The sequence below is a fragment of the Miniopterus natalensis genome, chromosome 1 (genome assembly GCF_054644295.1).
Source record: "Miniopterus natalensis isolate mMinNat1 chromosome 1, mMinNat1.hap1, whole genome shotgun sequence".
Classification (NCBI taxonomy): domain Eukaryota; kingdom Metazoa; phylum Chordata; class Mammalia; order Chiroptera; family Miniopteridae; genus Miniopterus; species Miniopterus natalensis.
In genome coordinates, this window is record NC_142081.1 from 198,955,847 (window position 1) to 198,975,802 (window position 19,956).

Below are 19,956 nucleotides of genomic sequence, written 5' to 3' on the forward strand. Positions count from 1 at the left end.
GCGTGGCCCTGTCCCTGGTGACCGAGGGTCCCTAGTCCTGCGATGTGAGCGCGCTGACGCCCGCTGTCTTGCAGGTACTACGAGGCGTTCCCGCCGCTGTCGGAGAAGCCGGTGTGCCCACAGGAGACCGCGACGGTGTGGAACTCGGCCAAGGCGGGCTCCTGCAGCTCCTCGTCCTGCACGTCCACCGCCCCGCCCGCCAGCACCGACACCTCCTCCCCCGGGGCCGGGGAGCGGCAGCCGAGCGCCCAGGGCCCCCCGGTGCCCGAGAAAGCGCCGGGCGGCAGTCAGCGCGACCCGGAGAGCAGATGGGGCGCCGCCGCGGGGGACAGGCCCGCCGCGTGCAGAAAGCAGGGCCGGCCGCGGCCCGAGGGGAAGCCGCGGCCGCGCTCCTGGTCCTCGGGCTCCAGCGAGGCGGGCTCCAGCTCCAGCGGAACGCACGGCGACCCCAGGGCGGCCGCCAGGGGCGTGAGGGCGAGGCCCCGGGCGCGGGACGCCCGGCTGCGGAAGGGGCGCAGCGGGCCCGCCAGGCCGGCGGCGCGGCGCGGCGAGAGGGAGAAGGCGGACAGGGGCGCCCCGGGGGGCAGGCCGCCGGGCCGCCGCGCGCGCAGGCCGGCGGAGGACGGGGGCGGCGGGGACGCGGCGGGCAGAGCGCGGCCGGCGGGCGGCCGCGGCGAGCGGGGGCTCCGGGAGGAGCCGCAGTGGTACACGGAGCCCATCGCGCACTACCTGCTGCCCGCCGGCCGGCGCAGCAAGCTCGAGACCAGCTACCGGAGCCCGCCCGGCGCGCGCGCGCCCGCCGCCTGGGGCTCGGGGCCGGGCCCCCGCGGGGGCCGCGGAGAGGCTCGCGGCGCGCTCCTGGCGGCCGGCACTTTCGTGGACGGCCGCTTCGTGGAAACGCCCGCCGTGGCCGGCGGGGAGGAGGGCCTGGCGGGGCCCGCGCTCTGCCCCCCGCGGGGGGACAGCTACCTGGATGATATTCATCTCTCGGACTTTACGCACTTCTGTGAAGTGGGCGTTGATCAATCCACGTTGGATCCCGGTGCCTCAGACGCGCTGCTCGGAGAAAGTCGGATCCTGAACATGATTCGGCAGAAAAGCAGAGAGCGAACCGACTTCGAGGCAGAATGTTGCTTAGTGTTAGACGGGATGGAGTTGCGAGGGGAGCGTGCAATATGGACAGATTCCCCCAGCCCGGCGGGCGCCGAGGGCCTGTCCCTGCGGGACCTGGGCAGCCTGGCCCGGTTCTGGGAGCGCGGCTCGTCCAGCTCGGGCGACGCGGACGGGGAGAGCTTCGGGGGCGAGTCCCCGCGGCCGTCGCCCGCGGGCGCGCCCAGCCCGCACCTGCTGGCTGGCGGCCAGGAGCTCTTCTCCGATGCGCTCGAGGGGCCCAGCTCGAGCACCTGCTTCTCAGTGTTTGAAGTGCAATGCAGTAATTCTATTTTACCGTTTTCTTTTGAAACACTCAACTTGGGGGAAGAAGAGACAGACTCTAGTGCGAACGTGCTCGGGAGAACCCAGTCCAGGTTGCTGATTTGGACCAGAAATAGTGCCTTTGAAGAGAACGAACACTGTTCTAATCTCTCCACGAGAACCTGTAGTCCGTGGTCCCACTCAGAAGAAACCCGCTCCGACAACGAGACTGTAGGCGTTCAGCTCGAAGAATCCACGCAGTTCAACGCAGAAGATGTTAATTATGTCGTTCCTAGAGTCTCGTCAAATTATGTAGATGAAGAACTTCTAGATTTTCTGCAAGATGAAACTTGCCAACAAAATAGTAGAACTTTAGGAGAAATTCCCACGGTAGTTTTCAAAAAAAAATCTAAACTAGAATCTGTCTGTGGGATTCAGCTGGAGCAAAAGCCAGAAAGCAAAACCTTTGAAACTGCACCAGTGTGTGGTGGAAGCAGCCCGCGTGGAGATGGCTACAGCTCAGGGGTTATTAAAGACATTTGGACAAAAATGGCAGATAGGAGTCCTGTGGCTCTGGTAGAAGTAGAGAGAGTTGCTGACGAGTTGTTTCCGACAGATGTAAATAACTACTGCTGCTGTCTGGATGCGGAAGGGAAAGCGGAGCCCCTGCAGGAGCCCAGCAAGGCCGTGCAGAGGTCCGAGTACCATCTGTGGGAGGGACAGAGAGAGAACCTGGAGAAGAGAGCTTTTGTTTCTAGTGAGCTCTCCAAGGTGGACGGTGGTGACTATACGACTCCCTCCAAGCCCTGGGATGGAGCCCAAGAGAAAGAGAACACCTTCATTCTTGGAGGGGTTTACGGAGAACTGAAAAGCTTCAGTAGCGACGGGGAGTGGGCCGTCGTGCCGCCCAGCCACATGAAAGGAAGCTTGTTGCAGTGCGCGGCCTCCGACGTCGTGACTATCGCGGGCACGGATGTCTTCATGACCCCGGGAAACAGCTTCGCTCCGGGCCACAGGCAGTTGTGGAAGCCCTTCGTGTCGCTGGAGCAGAGTGACCCGCCGAGGAGCGGGGAGAATGGATTGAATAAGGGATTTTCTTTTGTCTTCCATGAAGACTTACTGGGAGCTTGTGGTAACTTTCAGGTTGAAGATCCTGGACTTGAATATTCATTCTCTTCCTTCGACTTAAACAACCCATTTTCACAGGTTCTCCACGTAGAATGTTCATTCGAACCGGAAGGGATTGCGTCTTTCAGCCCTAGTTTTAAACCGAAGTCAATCCTCTGCTCCGATTCAGACAGTGAAGTTTTTCACCCCAGGGTATGTGGCGTGGACAGAACACAATACAGGGCTATTCGGATCTCCCCTAGGACTCATTTCCGCCCGATCTCTGCGTCTGAGCTGTCCCCGGGAGGAGGGAGCGAGTCTGAGTTTGAGTCTGAGAAAGACGAAGCCCATGTCCCCGTTCCTCCTCAGGTCGACGCTTTCGAAGACCCGCAGGCGGACCTCACGCCGCTCGAAGAGGATGCGGAGAAAGAAGGCCACTACTACGGGCAGTCGGAGCTGGAGTCGGGGAGGTTCCTCCCCAGGCTGAAGAGGTCTGGGATGGAAAAGAGCGCCCAGACGTCACTGGATTCCCAGGAGGAGCCAGCTGGGACCCTGCCAGCGGGAAAGCAGAGCCAGTGTTTGGAATGTAGCATGAGCGAATCTCTGGATATCAATTTAGAAAGCTCGGAAGCAAATTGTAAAATAATGGCACAATGTGAGGAAGAAGTTAATAATCTTTGCAGTTGCAAAGCAGGTTGTCAGTTCCCTGCTTACGAAGATAACCCCGCTCCTTCTGGACAGCTGGAGGAGGTATGTTTGGGGGGTGTGGGGGTTTATTTGATAAAGGAATTAGATCAGACTTGACCCCAAGAACAGCCACATCAGGCAGGGAAAGATGGGGTTAAATTATTGGGAAATGAGCATAACTGTCTTAAAATTAATCATTCTTATCATTTTACATAAGGACTTAAAATGGTTGATGTTTAGAAACTTGAACTAGACATTTTCTGCAGAGAAAAGACATTTTAAAACAAATCACAGGATGTAAGAGTCTTATGTGTTGGCTTAATATGCACATATTATGCTTAAAGCAGAACCTAATGCATAAGCCTTACAGCTTCCACAGTTGATGAGTTGGGGTGGCGCTTACTCTTCAAAAGGCCCTTTTGTTGGTGGCAGCGGGAATGGTACCAGGTGTTAGAACAGTGGGGTCAAACCACCTTGGTACTTGAGTTCTGGCTAGGAAAGAATTCAGAGCCGATACTCAGACTGTAAGAGAACATTTTAGAAAATCATAGAGGCAGAAGTAATTTGTAGCAGAAATGGCCTTAGGAAACAGATTATAGAGGCAAAGGAAAGGGGCCTTGGAGCTTAGACGTGAGGAAGGTCAAGGTGAGGGCTTGGGGGAGCGGGGAAAGGCCCACGCATGCTCCCTGGAGGGAGAGTGCTGGGTCCTCTCTCCTAAGGGTTTTAAGGGGGGAGATTTTAAGGGAGGTCCCAGGGGAAGATCTTGATAGAATATTGAGCAGCTTTCCAGGGGTGCTCTTTCTAGGTCATGCTATCTGCTGATTGGTCAGCGCCAGGGGTCATTACCCAATGCAGCTGGTCCTGATGTCAGCTGTGGGGTCTCTTGTCTGGTTTTGCTACTTTTCTGGGCCTGGAGCTGAAATACAACTGAGGCCTAGATGTTATCTCGGGAGGAAAGGTCGGGGCTCCAAACTGCATGACCAGCGAGATATGCTAGGGGACAAAAGGTCACCCTGGGGACAAGGTCCCACGTTGCACTTGTCTGTTGCTAGGCACCCGGGGCTTTCTGCCATGGTGACTTCCTGTATCTGGCCCATCCTTGCCTTGCTCATGTCTGTCTGACTGCCCACCACACTTTGCTCTTCAGAAGTAGCAAGTCCCTCTAACTGCCTCTGAAACACTGAAGTCAGTGGAACCTGCATTGAGTTCTCTACAGTACACCGTGGTGCATGTAAAACCGAACCCACAATTTAAGTGCAGGAAAACGGCTACAGAACCTGCAGAACCTGTACAAATGTACCTCGATTTATACATAGTACATACCCCTGAAGCTATGGGAATTGTCTGTTACATCTGACAACTGAGTAGTAGTTTTGTTACTGGGAATCGGTGTACCCTTTGTGCCTAAGGAGTGGTTTGAGGTTAAATTGATTATACAAGAAACAACACTGAATGCACAACTACCTGTTTCATGAGGAAGCACAGTGATCTGCCCCTTTCCCGCCATTATTTGATAGAGCAGCACCTGGCCTTTCTCAGGAACACAGTTAAAAAGACAGTTGGAGGTGGTTAGAGGTCATGACCCCTGTGGTCTGAGAGCAGATGAGTGTCGCCCTTCCTCCCAGCTGTCCTGCACACCCCACCCACCTTTGGCTCATCTAGATCCTACCTGTGCTATGAGGCCCTCAGATCCCACCTCCCTCGTTGGCACGTTCCCTGATTCCTCTCAACTCCCACTCCACCCCCTCCTGCATCAGAAGCAGTACCTCCCTTCTCTTAATTTTCCATGCATTGCTTGCCTCTTAATTGCATTTTCCATTCTTCACGAGTCACTTACAGACTTTCATTAGATTTTAAGCTCCTTATGGGTGCAGACCGTGCCTTCCTCATTTGCTGGTCAGCGCCCGGGTCTGGACCTGGGTGCGTGTGACAGCAGGAAGCTCACAGGCGCCAGGAAGCTGCTCTAAGGAGCCTGCCTGGAGGGCCTGGAGACAGGGATCCAATCACATTCAAACACCGAACCTAACTTGCAGAGAACAAAGCCAGTGTTGCTGGCCTTTATCTGTGTGTCCGCTGCCCCGCCTTCCACCCTTAAATATTCCTTTCTGTACTTTGTATCTCACTGGCTCCAGATTGGGAAGAAAGAAAAGGAGGGAAGGAGCTTGATGCCGCATCGCGCTACTGCACTTCCATATTCCTGCGCTTCTCGTATGTTGATGTGTTCATGTGTTATCAGAATTCTGGGCTGTCTGCAAGTTTTTAGCCACCAGTAGTCCTCAGAGGACATTGTGGGGTCACCTGATGGTCTCGATGTTGTTGGTACCACCAACCCTTGTCTTGGCAGCGTCACCACAGTTTAGAGCCCATCGGAGCCCACTTCGTAGATTCCTAGGGGGGAGAGGTGGAGAGAGTGGCCTGGAAGGACAGCTTGGGGTCAGGCTGGAACCAGCGTGTGTGCCTTTGCACCCTCACTGCCCGGTCAGCCTTGGGAGCTTCTGCAGGCTCTTCCCCTTCCCCGAGTGAGGACACACTTTACCAAGGGCAGTCTAGGAGCCCCATTGTAAAAGTCACTAGTTGCGTGCCTATGTCAGAGCGAGTGGACTAAGCATGTAGGATTTCTAGTAGAATTGGTGCCCAGGAGCACGAATTACGATTCCTTTCAAACCTTTGATTCGGCAAACATTTATCACGTACCTGTCACATGCACATCACTGAATTAGGTGCCCTGGATGAACAGGGCATTGTCCTTGCCCTCGAGGATTCCAGTCTAGCCTGAAGACAAGTCTGTAAACAGGTCATTTATTTTAATTCAAGTGGGTAATTCATTCATGTGGTTGAAAATCTGATCTTACACAGTGGAAAGGTCCCTCCCCAGCAACAGCCACAATGAGGAGTTCTGGTGTCTCCCTGAGGGTATTTTCTGCATTTAAGCAAGTATATGTTCACACCTGTTCCTCCTATCTTTTTACTGAAATCGCACTTTATTGTAATCACCCTTCCTTTTTTATGTTCTGCACACTATTCCAGTGTATGGACGTACCATCATTTACCCAGCTAGTCCCTTGTCTTTTAGGCAGTTTTAGGCAACATGGTAGGTGGCGTGGTGCAGGTGAGCACAGGGTGCGTGGGAGACAGAGGAGAGCCCTCCGAGCCTGTGAGAGTCGGGGGGCTTTGTGAGGATGCCTGCGGGCTCGGGCAGAAAGGAGGCAGGCACACTGGGCAGGAGGAACAGCCTAGTGAGTGAAGGTAAAGAGGCTGGAAACGCACTCCTCACGTGTGCAGGCCACTGCCAACAGTAGCTCATGGCTCCCGAGGGCTAGCAGTGTCTCAGGCATCCATTTGTGCATAGCTCTGGCAACAGTATCCTGTCATCTACTTGGTGGCCGGCTGGGTGCCGTGCATTTTCAAGCACAGGAAAGAGGCAGAGGCTTGGTCCTGCCTGTTTGCAGTTCAGGAGAGGACGCCAGCTGTGTGGCCGGGCATAGAGTGTGCCAGGGAGTCAGAAGGCTCTGATGAGCGGAGGGAGTGGGACATCCTGGGACTGCGGCACCCAGCCCACCAGTGCTGGTGACCATGCCCGCTGCTGGGCACATCGCCCTGCTGAGTGCCTGCCCACAGAGCTCTGCAGTGGGTCCCCCTGTGGCCACCAAGGACAGCAGGTCCAGAAGGAGCATTTGGCCCCATCCCAGTCTAAGGGACCAAGCCGGAGTTCTTTGCACAGTTTTGCACTTCCTTTCAGTAAAGGGCAGCTTCAAACAGCCCGGGTAGTGTCTCTTCTGGGTCCCTGTCACTCTGTATCTCTTCATTTACATTTCCTTCCTTTTCTTCCAAAGAGCAAGGCTTATGGGAGGCTTTCTTTTCCTTCTGTGACCCAAATAACTGAGAACTGACTGGCAAAGGCAGTTCCAGAGCCCAGCTCACAGAGGCACCCAGAGCCCTTCTCACCAGGCTAAGACTGTGCGGTGGGAATTGAAAGCGGGGAGGGAGCCTTTGCCTAACTTCCATCTTCTGAGCATCACTGAGCATTACACCTGCTGCTAGAAACTTTTCTGTCAGGCTGTCTGGGTTCAGTTTGTCTTCTCTCTTCTCTCGTACTGTTAAGAGCCTATTATGCCCGGGTGCTGCTCTAGATGCTGGGTGCAGGGAGCAGACAAAGTTGCTGGTCGGTGGAGGTGCACTCAGTGACCACAGAGTGCTGTGGTCTGTTGGGACATAATGCTGTGGGAAGGAGCGGGACTGGGCAAGGGTGTGTGGAAGGAGAGTGCCTGGAGGAGTTCACCATGATAAATGTGGCATCGGGGCAGGCTTCCTGTGCAGGCACAGTTTCATGGAAGGCCTGCCGGTGAGGAGGCCAGCCAGGGAGCTGTCTGGAGGGAGGAGGGGTCCTCAGACGGGTGTGCCTGGCTTGCCCCGGCTCTTTTTCTTTCATTCTTTTTTCGCTCTCTTCATTATCAAACCAGAAGCTGAATTAATACATTAAACACATTATTTAAGCAAAGCACGGTCATCTTTACTGTGCAACCTAAAAGCTGGAAATAGCTAAGTCGAAAGATGTCATAGAATGACGCATATCTATTCGGCAAAGGTAATGTGATCAATATTGTGGTAACTTTGACAGTGTCGATGGTCACTAGGCTTACCGTGGTGATCACTTCCTTAGGTCTCTAAATGTTGAATAACTGTTGTACACCTGAGACAAATATAGCATTGTATATTAACTATATATATTTTAAGTATGTTTTTATTTATTTTAGAGAGGGGGGAGAGAGAGAGAAACATCTATGTGAGAGACATCAATTGGCTGCCTCCTGCACACCCTACTAGCCCACAGCCCAGGCATGTGCCCTGACCAGGAATTGAACTGGTGACCTTTTGGTGCATAGGATGACTCTCATTCAACTGAGGCACCCATGGCTTACTAACTATATTTTAACAAAGAAATCAGGAGACAAAGCAGCATAAAAAAAATAATACATATACATTGATTATGTGTTCAGTGTAGCATAAAATGGGACAAAAAAATCCCTGCCATTGGAATTGACACTCACATGGAGAATGCAGAAAAAATTCTTAAAACTGTGGCAGAAACTGGAGTGATCTCACCAGTGGTTTCAGCAGGACAGACAGACAGAAGGTGCTAATCGGGAACTTTAGGCTGGGTGGAGTCTTTGCTTCAGATACTGGGCATCTATGTTGTGCCAGGCCCTGCACCTGGGGGTGAAAGGTAAATAAGACATAGTCCCTGCCCTTAAGAAGCGTACAGTCGGGTTCTCCTCATGCCAAACCCCGTGTTCGCACTGACTCAGCTCCTTGCCGGAGCCGGCACCCCTGCCTGCTTCCGGACCTCGTGCTGTCCTTTACCCTTTCTCTGTCCCTTGTCCTGCGCCTGTTCCCACGGCCTCACGAGAGGAGTCAGAGAAAGCTGTGTAACTGCACTCACACATAGAGCACCCGTCACTCCACTCCTGCCGGGGCATTTTCTTCTCAAATAGGAACTGTTCCCTCCAAATTCCTCTGTGCAGTGCTGCCCTGGGCATGACGGAGGGAGTTCAGTCCAGGGAGCCTTCCCTGGGCTCCTGAGCAGCACTAAGTAACTCACAGACTGGGGGTGTCTCAGAGAGAAGGGCAGCAGGTCGAAGGTGCACTTGATCACCTTGAATTAACAGCACATCATCGCATTGCTGGCCTCGGCATTAAGCCTAGCCTCGGCAGTGCCTTTGGCCTTGGTTTCTGTTGCTCTGGTCAAAGTACTAATTTTCATTGTTAGAATAAGCTGCAGCAGATAGTGATGGCTGCCTGACCTCTCTGGGTAGACAGTACTACTCTCCTCCCGTTTCTGATCAAGGCGTATTTCTGAAAAGTTGGGTTAAGTGAAAATGAAAGTTTGAAGGCTGGTTCCTATTTTGTTAAATATTAAAAAACACAATTGCTGAATCAAAAAGTTCTAGACCTATAAAATACTTTAAGAGAGTAACAAAGTCCTGTTAGAGAACTGGTGAGTATTAGTTGCTAAAACAGTTCAGATTTTAAACTTGAACACTAATGAAATGTCTTCTAAAGCGATAGAGATGTGTGCAGTGTTCACAGGCCTGTCCACTGCGCAGACGTCTGTCGAGTGCTAGGGGCTGTGGGAGGTACAGAGACACCGACACGGGGCCTTACCCTGGGAGAGCCTGCTGTCAGGCCAGTGGAGGAGGAGGGTTGCCCTGGCCACCAGTGTGCCAGGGCGCATGTGTTGACTGCAGCTGACCACCCACAAGGACACTGTTGCCCGTTGACCGCTGGCCACATCGCTTCCATGCCTTGCCCAGGCAGGTGGGTGGGATCTGGCTGGGACTTGAGAGTTGAAGCCTGGATTCAGACTTGGGTGCCCTTTGGGTCTGGGTGCCGCTTTGCCTGGGCCACAGAGATGCAGGGAGTGTGGATCTCCCACTCTCGGAGTCCTTCCCCCTCATTTCAAAGGCCGTGTCCTGGTTTGAACCTGAGTTAGTCTCAGTGGTACTATGTGGCCTTAGTTTCAGGTTCCTCCTGGTTCTCATTGAAGCAGATAATTCTGTTTTAAACATATTTTGGCCAATAACTGCCTGTAAAATTTCCTTCTGTCCCATTTGCTCGTCCTTGACCCCTTGAGCCTGGCTTGTGAAGAGGAGGGTCCCCGTTTCTCTAGAGCCCCCCATACCAGCAGAGCCGCAGGACCCCCGTCATCTCTGCTCTCCGAGATCTAGAAATCTGCCTCACTTGAGGGTATTTCCTGTATTACGCTTTTGCCTTGTAAGGATTGTGTGTGCGTGAAGATTTTCATTCCACTTCCAGTGTAAGTGCTTCTTAAGAAAAGTTCTCTGTGCTGTGATGGCTTTGGCTGTTTTACTCCCCTTGTCTAGAACAGGAAAGAACACTCATCAATGTAAAAACACTAGGGTTGTAGTCCATAGTTAGTGATTGAATTTGTTCTGTATCCTGAAAGTTTGTGAACTTTTTCTGTATTTGGTTCAATCTAAACAGTTCCCCGTATTGAGCACTGATGTACAAGGGATGACTAGACGTCAAGAAAAGCAGACCTGGTGGGAGAAGGCCTTGTACTCTCCTCTCTTCCCCACGTCAGAGTGCGAAGGTAAGGCAGCCTCTTAGGCCCGTTATTCGTGTTTCTAATTCATTCAGAGCATTACATTCTTCTGCTATGAATATTGGCCCGAAAAGCATTTACCAAGAGGTTTCAGTGTGGCTAGCATTTGTCAGGCACTGGGGACACAGAGGACAATGAGAGCCAGTCCCTGCTCTTAAACTCCACCACAGCCCGACGTGGGGAGGACATGGAGACGCCAGCGGTGCTGGCTCCCAGTGAGTCCTGGGGAGGAAGGTGGTGCGTGGAAGCCTACAGACCGCTGGGGAGGGGCAGTGCCGGGAAAAGAGTGGCTGCAGGAAGGCCAGAGAGTCCAGCAAATCAAGGGCACAGGGCCCCGCTGGGTTGTAGCTTCTCAGGAGGTGTGGGAGCCCCGCTGGGTCAGGTAGTGTTTACCATGTGGGAAGGGAAGGCCACTTAAAGGATTTCAGATGGAGGGTGTTGGATCTGTTTTAAAACAGTCCTAGCAGCAGAGTGGAGATGGAATAGAGACACTGAGGGGCTTCAAGAGGTGCTGTAGAGGATGCCAGGGTTTGTTGAATAACTTGCTGTGAGGAGTGAACTGTAAGGGGGAGCTCGGGGAGACCGGGCAGAGGGAGGTGGGACCAGGAGGTTTGGTGAAGGTGATTTTTGTCTGTGAGCCTCCCAGGTAGACCCATCCAGAAGCTATAAAACACCTGGGTCTGAAATTATGAGAGAAGTGAGCACTGAGGAGGCACCTAAATGGAGCAGCGCAGGCAGCTGAGCTGGTCTGGTTGCTGCATCTCCCAGGCTTCAGCGCTGGCCTCAGTCTCTCCTGTCAGCCCCATGGGGCACATAAATCACTTGCTGGTATTTGACACTCACATGTCTTGTTTCCCCAGCTGGTTTGTAGCTAGTGTTGCCGCAGTGCTGTCCCTCACTGCCTGGGATGCCTCACCTGCCGGGTGCTCGGGTGCCTGCACTGGCCTCCCTTCGCAGCCCCACCTCAGCTGATGGGGGAAGGCCAGAGTGTTTGCTTGTCTCTGTTCTGTGGACACAGAATCATCTTCCCAACTCTGCCTTCCTCCTCCCCCAAGGTTTGCTGGGTCAGAAGGGGAGCACAGAGTGGGGGCTGCATTTTTAGCACTCTGTTTATTTAACAGCACTTAGTAAAGACCTGTTGCGTCACCATTTACTAATACTATTACTTGGTTGCCCTTTAACATTTACAAGGGACCCTCAGTATCTTTTTTGTTACGTAACTCCCACAGAAGCCGCATGCGCTGTCACTGTTAGTTTACAGGTCGGGAAGCTAATGCTCAGATTTAGTAATTTGCCCAGAATCGTGCACCGACCTTCGAGCTCAGGCTTGCGTCAAGCTCAGGCTCATGTCCAGCCGTCGTCTTAATTCCAAAGCCATCTGCGCTTGGTTCCAGGGAGACACTGGGGCACTAGGAGCACAGACCTGCCTTGACTCATGTCTAGTCTGGTTCCCTGGGTGCGTGTTAAGTCACAGGCACAGTTAACAGAAATGCAGGTAGCAGGGGCCAAGTGCCCCAGAGCACTGCAGCAAGGACACCCCCCCCCGAAGAGCCAGGGAGAGGGATGGGCTGCAGGCAGGGCCTGGGAGTCGAGAAAGCCCAGCACCTGGGAGGCTTAGGATGACTTTCAAACACTCAGAGTTCTTCCTTTGTCAGTGTGTCCCCAGCTATGTCGCTGCCCTGGTCCAGTTTCCTGTCATTCGTTAGTGAGAAATCCAATTCCAGCTCTTAGCTCTGGGTGCCTGGTGTCTCCACGGTCCTTTGGTAGTGCTATAAGTGACTGTTCGTGCACAATGCGTTTTTATCGTGAAACACACAGAGCAGCTCTCAGTGGATACATAATGGTGACTTTTGACTCCCAAGTGCGGGTTAAATCCTTGCACAGCTGCCTCATGGTGTTCAAACCGTCGTCATTTCCTCTTACAGGAGCGGGGGCCTGTGGTTTCAGGTTGGCCAGAGAAGCATGCAGCCTCTCCCCCTCAGCTAGCCTCAGCTCCTGAAACTTCTAACTTTGCTAATGATTAACACAGGCACGTGGCTCGGAGTCAGGGCTGACCTGGGAGTTCTCAGCCCCCCGGGAAGGAGGAGCATCCTCCCATTCACAGCGAGGCAGCTGGTCCCTGTGCCCAGAGCCGCGTGGGAGCCTTGCTCGCGTGCACTCTGCCACCTGCCGGCCTTGCTTGCATTCGTAGCCATTCAGCTAATACTTCTTGCATGCCTGCCTCTGCTGGGCGCACTGTTCTAGGTGCTGGGGATGCAGAGGCAAGGAGGCCGAGTCCCTGCCCTCCTGGTCAGCTGACATGTGAGCAGGGACCTGAGGAAATAAGGACATAAGCCATGTGACACAGGAGCTTCCTGCGGGGAGAGGCACCCGGCAGAGGCCCTGGCTGGAGCAGAAGTGCATTTGCTGTGCTCCAGTGTGCCTGGCAAAGGGCACACGGCGGAGGGGGGAGTGGGGGGGTTTAGCCAGGGAGCAGGGGGCCAGACCCCAGGGCCGCACTGGAAGTGTGTGTCATTTTAGCCTTAAAGGGAGAGCCCTGTAGGAAGCCAGTATAGGTAATAGCTAAGCCCTCAGGAGACAAAACAGGTGGAATCAAGTGCCTGTCACTCGCTGCTGGACCTGGGCAGTGACTGGGTCTTCCTGTGCCTCCGTGGTCTGTGTTTATAAAGAGGCAAAAGCTGAGCCTCCCTGAGAGGACACCTGTGAAGGGTGAAGTGCCCAGAACAAACCTGGCACAGTCACAGCCAGACGTGACCACCTCAGCATGAGTGGGGGTCGTGAGAACACTGACAGTGAGGAAGTTTCCTCTCCTGCAGCGTCACAGCCCCTGTGCATAGACAGTGCCTTAAGCAGGGCCGGGCCGGCGGCACTCATCCCGCTTCCTCTCAGGGAAGGTGTCCCCTCCCCCCCACTCTCCTCAGCTGGTTCAGGTGCTAAGCCACGGGGTAGGGCGTTGGGGCATGGGAGCATGGTCGGGCCAGCCGAGGAGAAGGTGGCTGCCTGGAGGGGGTAAACGGGTGTCCTGCCTCATCAGAGTGTGAGCTGTCCTCCCGCTGTCCTAGAGCAGCCAGTCCCCGGCCCAGGGCTTTGGTCCCTGTGCTTACGGGAGCTGTACTGAGTGTGCCCCCGCTGTACAGGGCTGCGCCTTTTCTTTAACTTGCCCGGAAATCTGTGAGGTGCATGGTGACCCTGTGTTAGAGACGAGGGCACGGGGCTCGGAGAGACTCTGCCAGCTTGCCCCATTACCTCACAAGTAGCAAAACCAGGAATCCGCTGCCATCTGTCCCAGAGCCTGGTTGTTTTCACGAACCTAAAGTAATAAATGAGGACCCGAAGCAGGTTCTGGCAAGTATAGCGTGGCCAGTGCGGCCTTGGTGAGAGGCCAGGCAGGGCTCAGGTGGCCTTCCTTTGGCACAGGCCCACTGCCCAGTGACGGGAGGGTACAGTGGCCACTGAGCACTGGCCCTGTCCTCCGCTTTCATTAAGGGGCAGCCTGCCATCTCATTGAACACCTGGGAAGCAGATGCTCAGGGGTATTAAAGGACTTACACAGTGATGTCAAAAATGGTCCAAACCCAGGCCTGCCTGAGGGTTCTCCACCCCTCACTGCGTCGCCTCCAGATCTGTTCTGTAGAGTCATGGTGAACAGGGCGCTGGTCTAGGCGAAGGCCATTGGGTCTCAGCCCTGGCTGTGGGAAAAGTCAACTATCATTAAAAAGTAAAATTATATATATGCATCTATATATACACACATGCGCGCGCGCACACATAAAATACTGGTTCCCACTATTTACTGGTGGGAATTACCTGGGAGCTTTTTGGAAAATGCTCATACCAAGCCTCCTCCCCAGGCCAGTTGAGTTGGAATCTCAGATGAGGACTCGGCCTGCAAACCTTCCCAAAGCTCCGAGGTGATGTGAGGGCACAGCCAGGGTTGAGAGCCACTGGGCACCTGCTTTGATCCCTTCTCATTTCAGCTCGTAGGTCTTTATTCGTCCCTTTCTGTGGCCGATCCCCAGTCAGACTCCTGCCTCATTGTCTCTCTGACCCCTAGGGGAAAGAAAGAAGTGGGGTGTGTGTGTGTGTGTGTGTGTGTGTGTGTGTGTGTGTGTGAGAGAGAGAGAGAGAGAGAGAGAGAGAGAGAGAGAGAGAGAGAGAGTGAGTGTGAGTGAGTTGCGGAGGAGCAGACAAGGATGCTGCCCTGCCTTGTTTTCTCATTGACTTCCTCGAGTCTGAATTCCTTTGATCACGTGTTATACAGACATACATGCGGCACATCGTCTGTCTCCCTCCATGCAACGTACACCCTTTCAGGCTCCGACCTTGTCGGTCTTTTATCTTGTGGTCCTACGTCTATGACATTATGGTGTGAATGCAGGACACCTGGGAGGTATTGCAGGGCCTGCCTCATTATGGTGTGAATGCAGGACACCTGGGAGGTATTGCAGGGCCTGACTCTTTATGGTGTGAATGCAGGACACCTGGGAGGTATTGCAGGGCCTGACTCTTTATGCTGTGATTGGAGGTATTGCAGGTTCCTTCCAGACCACCAGATAAAGTGAGTTCACAGGAAAGTGAGTTGTGATCTTTTTGCTGGTGGAGGGTCTTGCCTTCAGTTTGTTTTTTAAAGTAAATCTGTGACGCGCAGTAAGACAAGGTGTGGCTGTATCTGTTTGTTGAGTGAATGTGTCATGTTCAGATAACAGGAACATATGGTTATCCTGGCCTGGATTAAAAAAAAAAAATCTCAGTCTGTTAAAAGAAGTTTTAAGTTGGCCTAGTGTTTTCCTCACACAGCCCTGGCCGGCTGCTTAGTGAGCACTTGACCCCAGGGCGGGCAGACCTAACTGATATGACTTTCAGCAGAAGATGAAGCGAGAATGTCTGTCTCACATCTGTCTTAATGGAATTTCCCCCTTTCCCTTTTTTCCCTTCTCCACACAAAATGATAAGACTGTTACACAAAAGCCAAGGGAGAGAATGGTATAGAAGAGCATCCAGATGCTAAAGACATGCCCTGTAACGAAGAGCATCCGTTAGATTTTAATAGGGTAAGTGGACTGTCCTGCTCCTTTTAACCTGCAAGTGGACACGCCCCTCACTGAAGACCCCGGGAGTCCTGGGGCTGCCCCTCCCCCCCTCCCCTCCCCTCCCTAGCCAGGAGGCTCCAGCAGTGACCTTCCTCCTCTGTTGACCTTGCTCCTCTGTAGCGTAGCTGTAGTCGAGGTGGCTTCTCCTCCCCTCCAGCCCTTAGGCTCCCGGAGTCCTCCCTTCCTCCCTCCCTCCGCTGTCCTTCCAGAGGGAGTTTCTCAATCCACACCTGGGCCCGCCACTCCCAGAACACCGGTGGGTGGGCACCCTTCCACCTTCCCCAGCACAACACAGGGAGCCCTTTCTGCGCCCCCCCGCACCGCCCAGCAGCCCCTGCCCGACTGCGCGTCTGCCTCCGGTACAGGCCTGGGAGCTCCCCGAGGGTGGGCGGCAGGACAGGGCCAGAGCGCTGGCGCAGGCAGGCAGGCGAGTGAGTGGAAGGAACTTCTTCCTTAGTGTGACTGTCAGTGTCAGCCAAGTGCTGTGAGTGTTCTTCCGAAGCTCCCAGCACGCTCTCATCCTGCGTCCATGCTGCTGGGCCGCAGCCCCTCCTGTCAGCAGGCGCCTCCCACCGCCCGCTTCAAGCCCAGACCCCGAGGCCGTTCACCCACGTCTCCCCTTCCACACGCAGCCTGGGTGCAGGCCTGACCACCCCCAGCTGTTCCAAATCCTCCGCTCCGTCTCCATCGCTCCCTTCAAACCGCCGTTCCCGGGACAGCTGCTGGGGGCTTTCCCCGGCCTGCCCCTCCCCCTTGCTGTCCCTCAGTCTTCTCTCCACACAGCAAGGCAGACGACCGCACAGGTCTGACCTGCCCCCTGCAGTCCTCACAAGCCCGAGAGGTAGGTACTGTTATGCCATGTGCAGGAGAGGAAACTGAGGCACACAAGCTTCAGAACCCTGTGCCTCAGGTCCTACAGCTACACGCTGAGTGCATCCCAGAGCTGGGTGAGAACCGCAGCCCCTGGCTTAGGGCCCACACTCCTAGCCACTGTCCTTTGCTGCCTTAGACGAAATCCACACTCCTGCCATGCCCCTGAGGCCCTGTGTGTGTTGTCCCCACGTGCCCTAGTTACTATGACAGGTGGGGGATGTTGTTACTGTGATGGGGGGGTGTTGCTAATTACTATGATGGGGTGGGGCTTTGCTAGTTACTATGAGTAGAGGGTGGGACTAGTTACTGTGATGGGGTAGGGGAGGGTTACTAGTTACTGTGCTGGGAGGGTAGTGTTGCTAATTTACTATGATGGGGTGGGGAGAGTATGCTAGTTACTGTGATGGGGGAGGGGCTACCACTTGCATTTGGCGTCCTGGGGCAGAGATACTGATCATGGGGGTGTGGGAGACAGCTCCATGCAACAGTTCTTCCTAAAAATTACCTGTACTGATAGGACCCAAGTTCAGACGCACAGCCAGGCCCCAGGCAAGCTCTGGCTGTGGCTCTGGCTCCGCTTGCTTCCAAGCCTTCAGGTGAGGCCTCCTCTCCTCAAAGACCTGCCTCCCCTGGGACTCCTCCCATCTGAAGTGCTCGACCGCGCCGCCGGCCAGTCCCCTGAACTCCCACAGAGGGAGGTTTTGGGGGGGGGGTGCTGGTCTCCCCTCTGGGAATGTGAGCCATGGGGGGCGTGCCATATGTGGCATCCAGTGCCCTGCCCAGTGCCTGCCTCTGGATCGGGGAGGAGAGGCTGCTTTGCTTTGAGACAGTAAAACTCTTCATGTTTTTTAACTCCACAGGAAACATCAGTGATTTGTATGCAGTCACGCAGCCCTTTGGAAAAGTCTGGCTTTTGACCTGTTAAAACGTGTTCCTTCCTCTCAGGTGTCTTCTGTTTATGAAGCGAGGTGCACAGCGGAGAGAAGCTCTGGAGCGGAGGCAAAGGGCTCCCGCAGGAAGCTGTGCTCCAGCGCCAGCTCCGGCTCTGAAGACACGGGCTCGGATGGCGCCGGCGAGTGGGCCGAGCCCAGCGAGGAGGAGCTCTTTTCTCGAACTCATCTCTAAGCCTGCAGAGTAGCACACATCATTGTTTAAAAACGAAATGGGATGGAAATTACCCTTTTGTGAGGCTTGTTAATCTAAAACAACAACTTAGGTTTCTTCTCAATTAACTGAGTCAGATCAGTAATTACCTTTTTCTTGCTTATTTTAGAGTTGAGGACAGCTATCCTGTTGAAGATTTTTTTCTCAAGCTGTTAAATTCTTGGCTCTTTGAAATAGACTAGATTGTGTTGTCAAACCAAGAATGGGTGTGCATGTGCTTATCTCAGAAATACCACTCTCCTTGCATCTCACCTGTGGTCACTGTCCCCTCCTTAGCATCGCAGTGGCTGCGACCACTTCCACCCTCTAGAGACGCGAGCTTTGGGACGTGCGGGCTCTCTTCTCCGAGCACTGGGATAGAAACATGTCCCCCGCAGTGGATCGACGCCTCCCCGAAGACGAGAGGGAGGCGTGGGCGACTCAGAGTGGGCGACTCAGCGGGTCTTCACTCAGTAAGGTCGTGTACATCGGAAGTAGCATAGGGCGCGCTTTTAGAGACTTACAGAATACTGTGTTTTCTCTCTTAGGATTTCCCCTGCCGTGTCATGGAAGATACTGTGGTTTGTGACTTCATTGCTAACTGAAGTAGCCAAGGATTCGGGGTGTGGGGTAGCACGTGGGGTACAGTGGGGTGAGAGGGCACCGGCCTATTCCTGTGTTGTCACTATATTGGCACGAGAGCACTGTCCAGGGTTCTCTGTGGCAAGTCTGACAATACTTGGTGAGGGTCTTAGTTGCAAATTATGATTTTCTCAGCACCTACATTGAATCAAAACCCCTAGAACTCAAAATCATAAACATTCGACATGCAGTAGAGGCCACACCCCATCACCCAAAGGATCCTTGGCTGCTGCAGCTGGCGACTCTTGGGGCTGTGATTTAGTGTAGCTTAGATCTCCTTTTGTGTTTGAGAGAATGTTCTGGGCAAGTCGTGTGTGGCTGCCTCGGGGACTTGCTTCCCTTCTCCACGGGGCCAGAGGTCAGTGGAGTCCTTAGCTCACTGCCATCACCACCTCTGCTGTGCCACAGGCGGAGTGAGGAGGAGCAGTGTTTGCAAAACCTACACATTTAAAATTGTGGTTTTTTAACCAACTCATTATTTTTTTAAAGAACAAACAAAAAGCACCTAATGTGTGAAATCAGGTTAGCATGTCTAACATCAGGAGCGTCAGGAAGGTCTGCTGTGGATAGGACGGCTTCCCCACTGACTTTGGGAGGCAGTGAACACATCGCAGTCTACCAGCTGCGAGCTGGACTGGCTGAGAAATACAGGATTTGTTTTGAGCGCTGGGTTTTGTTGCCTTTTTCTTAGTTGATGACACAAAACTCCCTCTAAGGCTGTGGCGTTCCCCCGGGCTCTGCGTGCTCACCGAGGACCCGAGGGCCTGGGTCTGACAGCGCACGGCAGGGCTTGTGTGGCACACATGTCTCCTGACACTTTAAAGTGTGTGTGTGTGTGTGTGTGTGCGTGTGCGTGCGGAAGGTTTCACGTTGCTGTTATTTATTTAGAGATTTTATAAGGTTTTATGTATTTTTCTTTCTTCCAGAGCTTCCTAAAAAGTCATTAGCATCTGCACTGAAATATAACTTAACAGCAAAAGCAAAAAAGGATTGGGTGTTGTAAATTCCTAAAATCACTACCATGACGATTGTCCTAGAAGTCGTTGCTTATGTAGCAGAGACCAAATAAATATATTTCAGACAACACCTTTAGCCAGTTGATTTTGGACAGCTGCTTTGAGGAGGAGACGGACAGCTCCAGGTGGGAGAGGCGTGACCTTCCTTCCCCACGAGGGAAGATGCCTGCACCTTCCACGGGTGGGGATGGGTTCCAATGGGCAAGGGGATTAACAGACTATGTATTTATTTGTTTTCGTAGCTAAGTGGCTGGAGCCCAGAGGCTTTCAGCAACAGAGTTGAAAGTGTGGTTTTTAGTTTTGTGAATGGATGATCACAAAGATGAAGCATTTTTAAAAAGTTGGCAAAACGCTGAGACACACTGTGGTATGAAGCGCATTGCACATCCGTAGCACTGAGGTGTCCGTTTTGTCCCGGGCTGAGATTTCCCCGTGGTTGTATTGTTCTGATTTCACGTACACCGAGTAACCGATTTTTTGTTTTCTTGTGGAGTTAACACCAAAATAAAAAAATCTAAAAAACAGTTGGTTGTCTTTATTTATCATAGTAAAGACTCCCCTCCTCTTAATTACGCATGTCATTCCCAGCCAAGGTTGTCCCTTCTTACCCCACCGCTGGCCGGTATGCTGGAGAAGGGGGGCCTGCTGAGCACGGAGTCTGTCTCCTCCCCCTCCCGCCCCCAGCTGCTGCCTCAGGCCTGCAGAGAACACAGCAGTTCTGGACCTCAGTGGGAGGTAGACAAAGCTTAGCTTTTTTGTTCTGAAAAAAATATATGTGTATGATATATATATTAACAGGACAGTGTTCATTGTAAAAAGGATACCAGTGTATTTTTTTTTAATTGATATTAGAGAGGAAGGG

General features: G+C 53.4%; 1 protein-coding gene across 3 annotated transcripts in view; it reads left to right on the forward strand.

The window, feature by feature from the left end:
• KIAA0232 (KIAA0232 ortholog) overlaps positions 1-19,618 on the forward strand; it is a 69,938-nt gene extending 50,320 nt beyond the window's left edge. For 2 of the 3 annotated variants that reach the window (XM_087828345.1, XM_087828346.1), the window contains exons 6-9: positions 75-3,270; positions 10,210-10,318; positions 15,284-15,381; positions 17,239-19,618. In XM_087828345.1, coding sequence (XP_087684471.1) covers positions 75-3,270; positions 10,210-10,318; positions 15,284-15,381; positions 17,239-17,418 — 3,583 coding nt within the window. In that variant the 3' untranslated portion in view covers positions 17,419-19,618. Of the gene's footprint in view, positions 1-74; positions 3,271-5,339; positions 5,416-10,209; positions 10,319-15,283; positions 15,382-17,238 lie in introns of those variants that run through there. The other variant, XM_087828349.1, reaches the window with a different exon arrangement.
• The last annotated feature ends 338 nt before the right edge of the window (positions 19,619-19,956 follow it).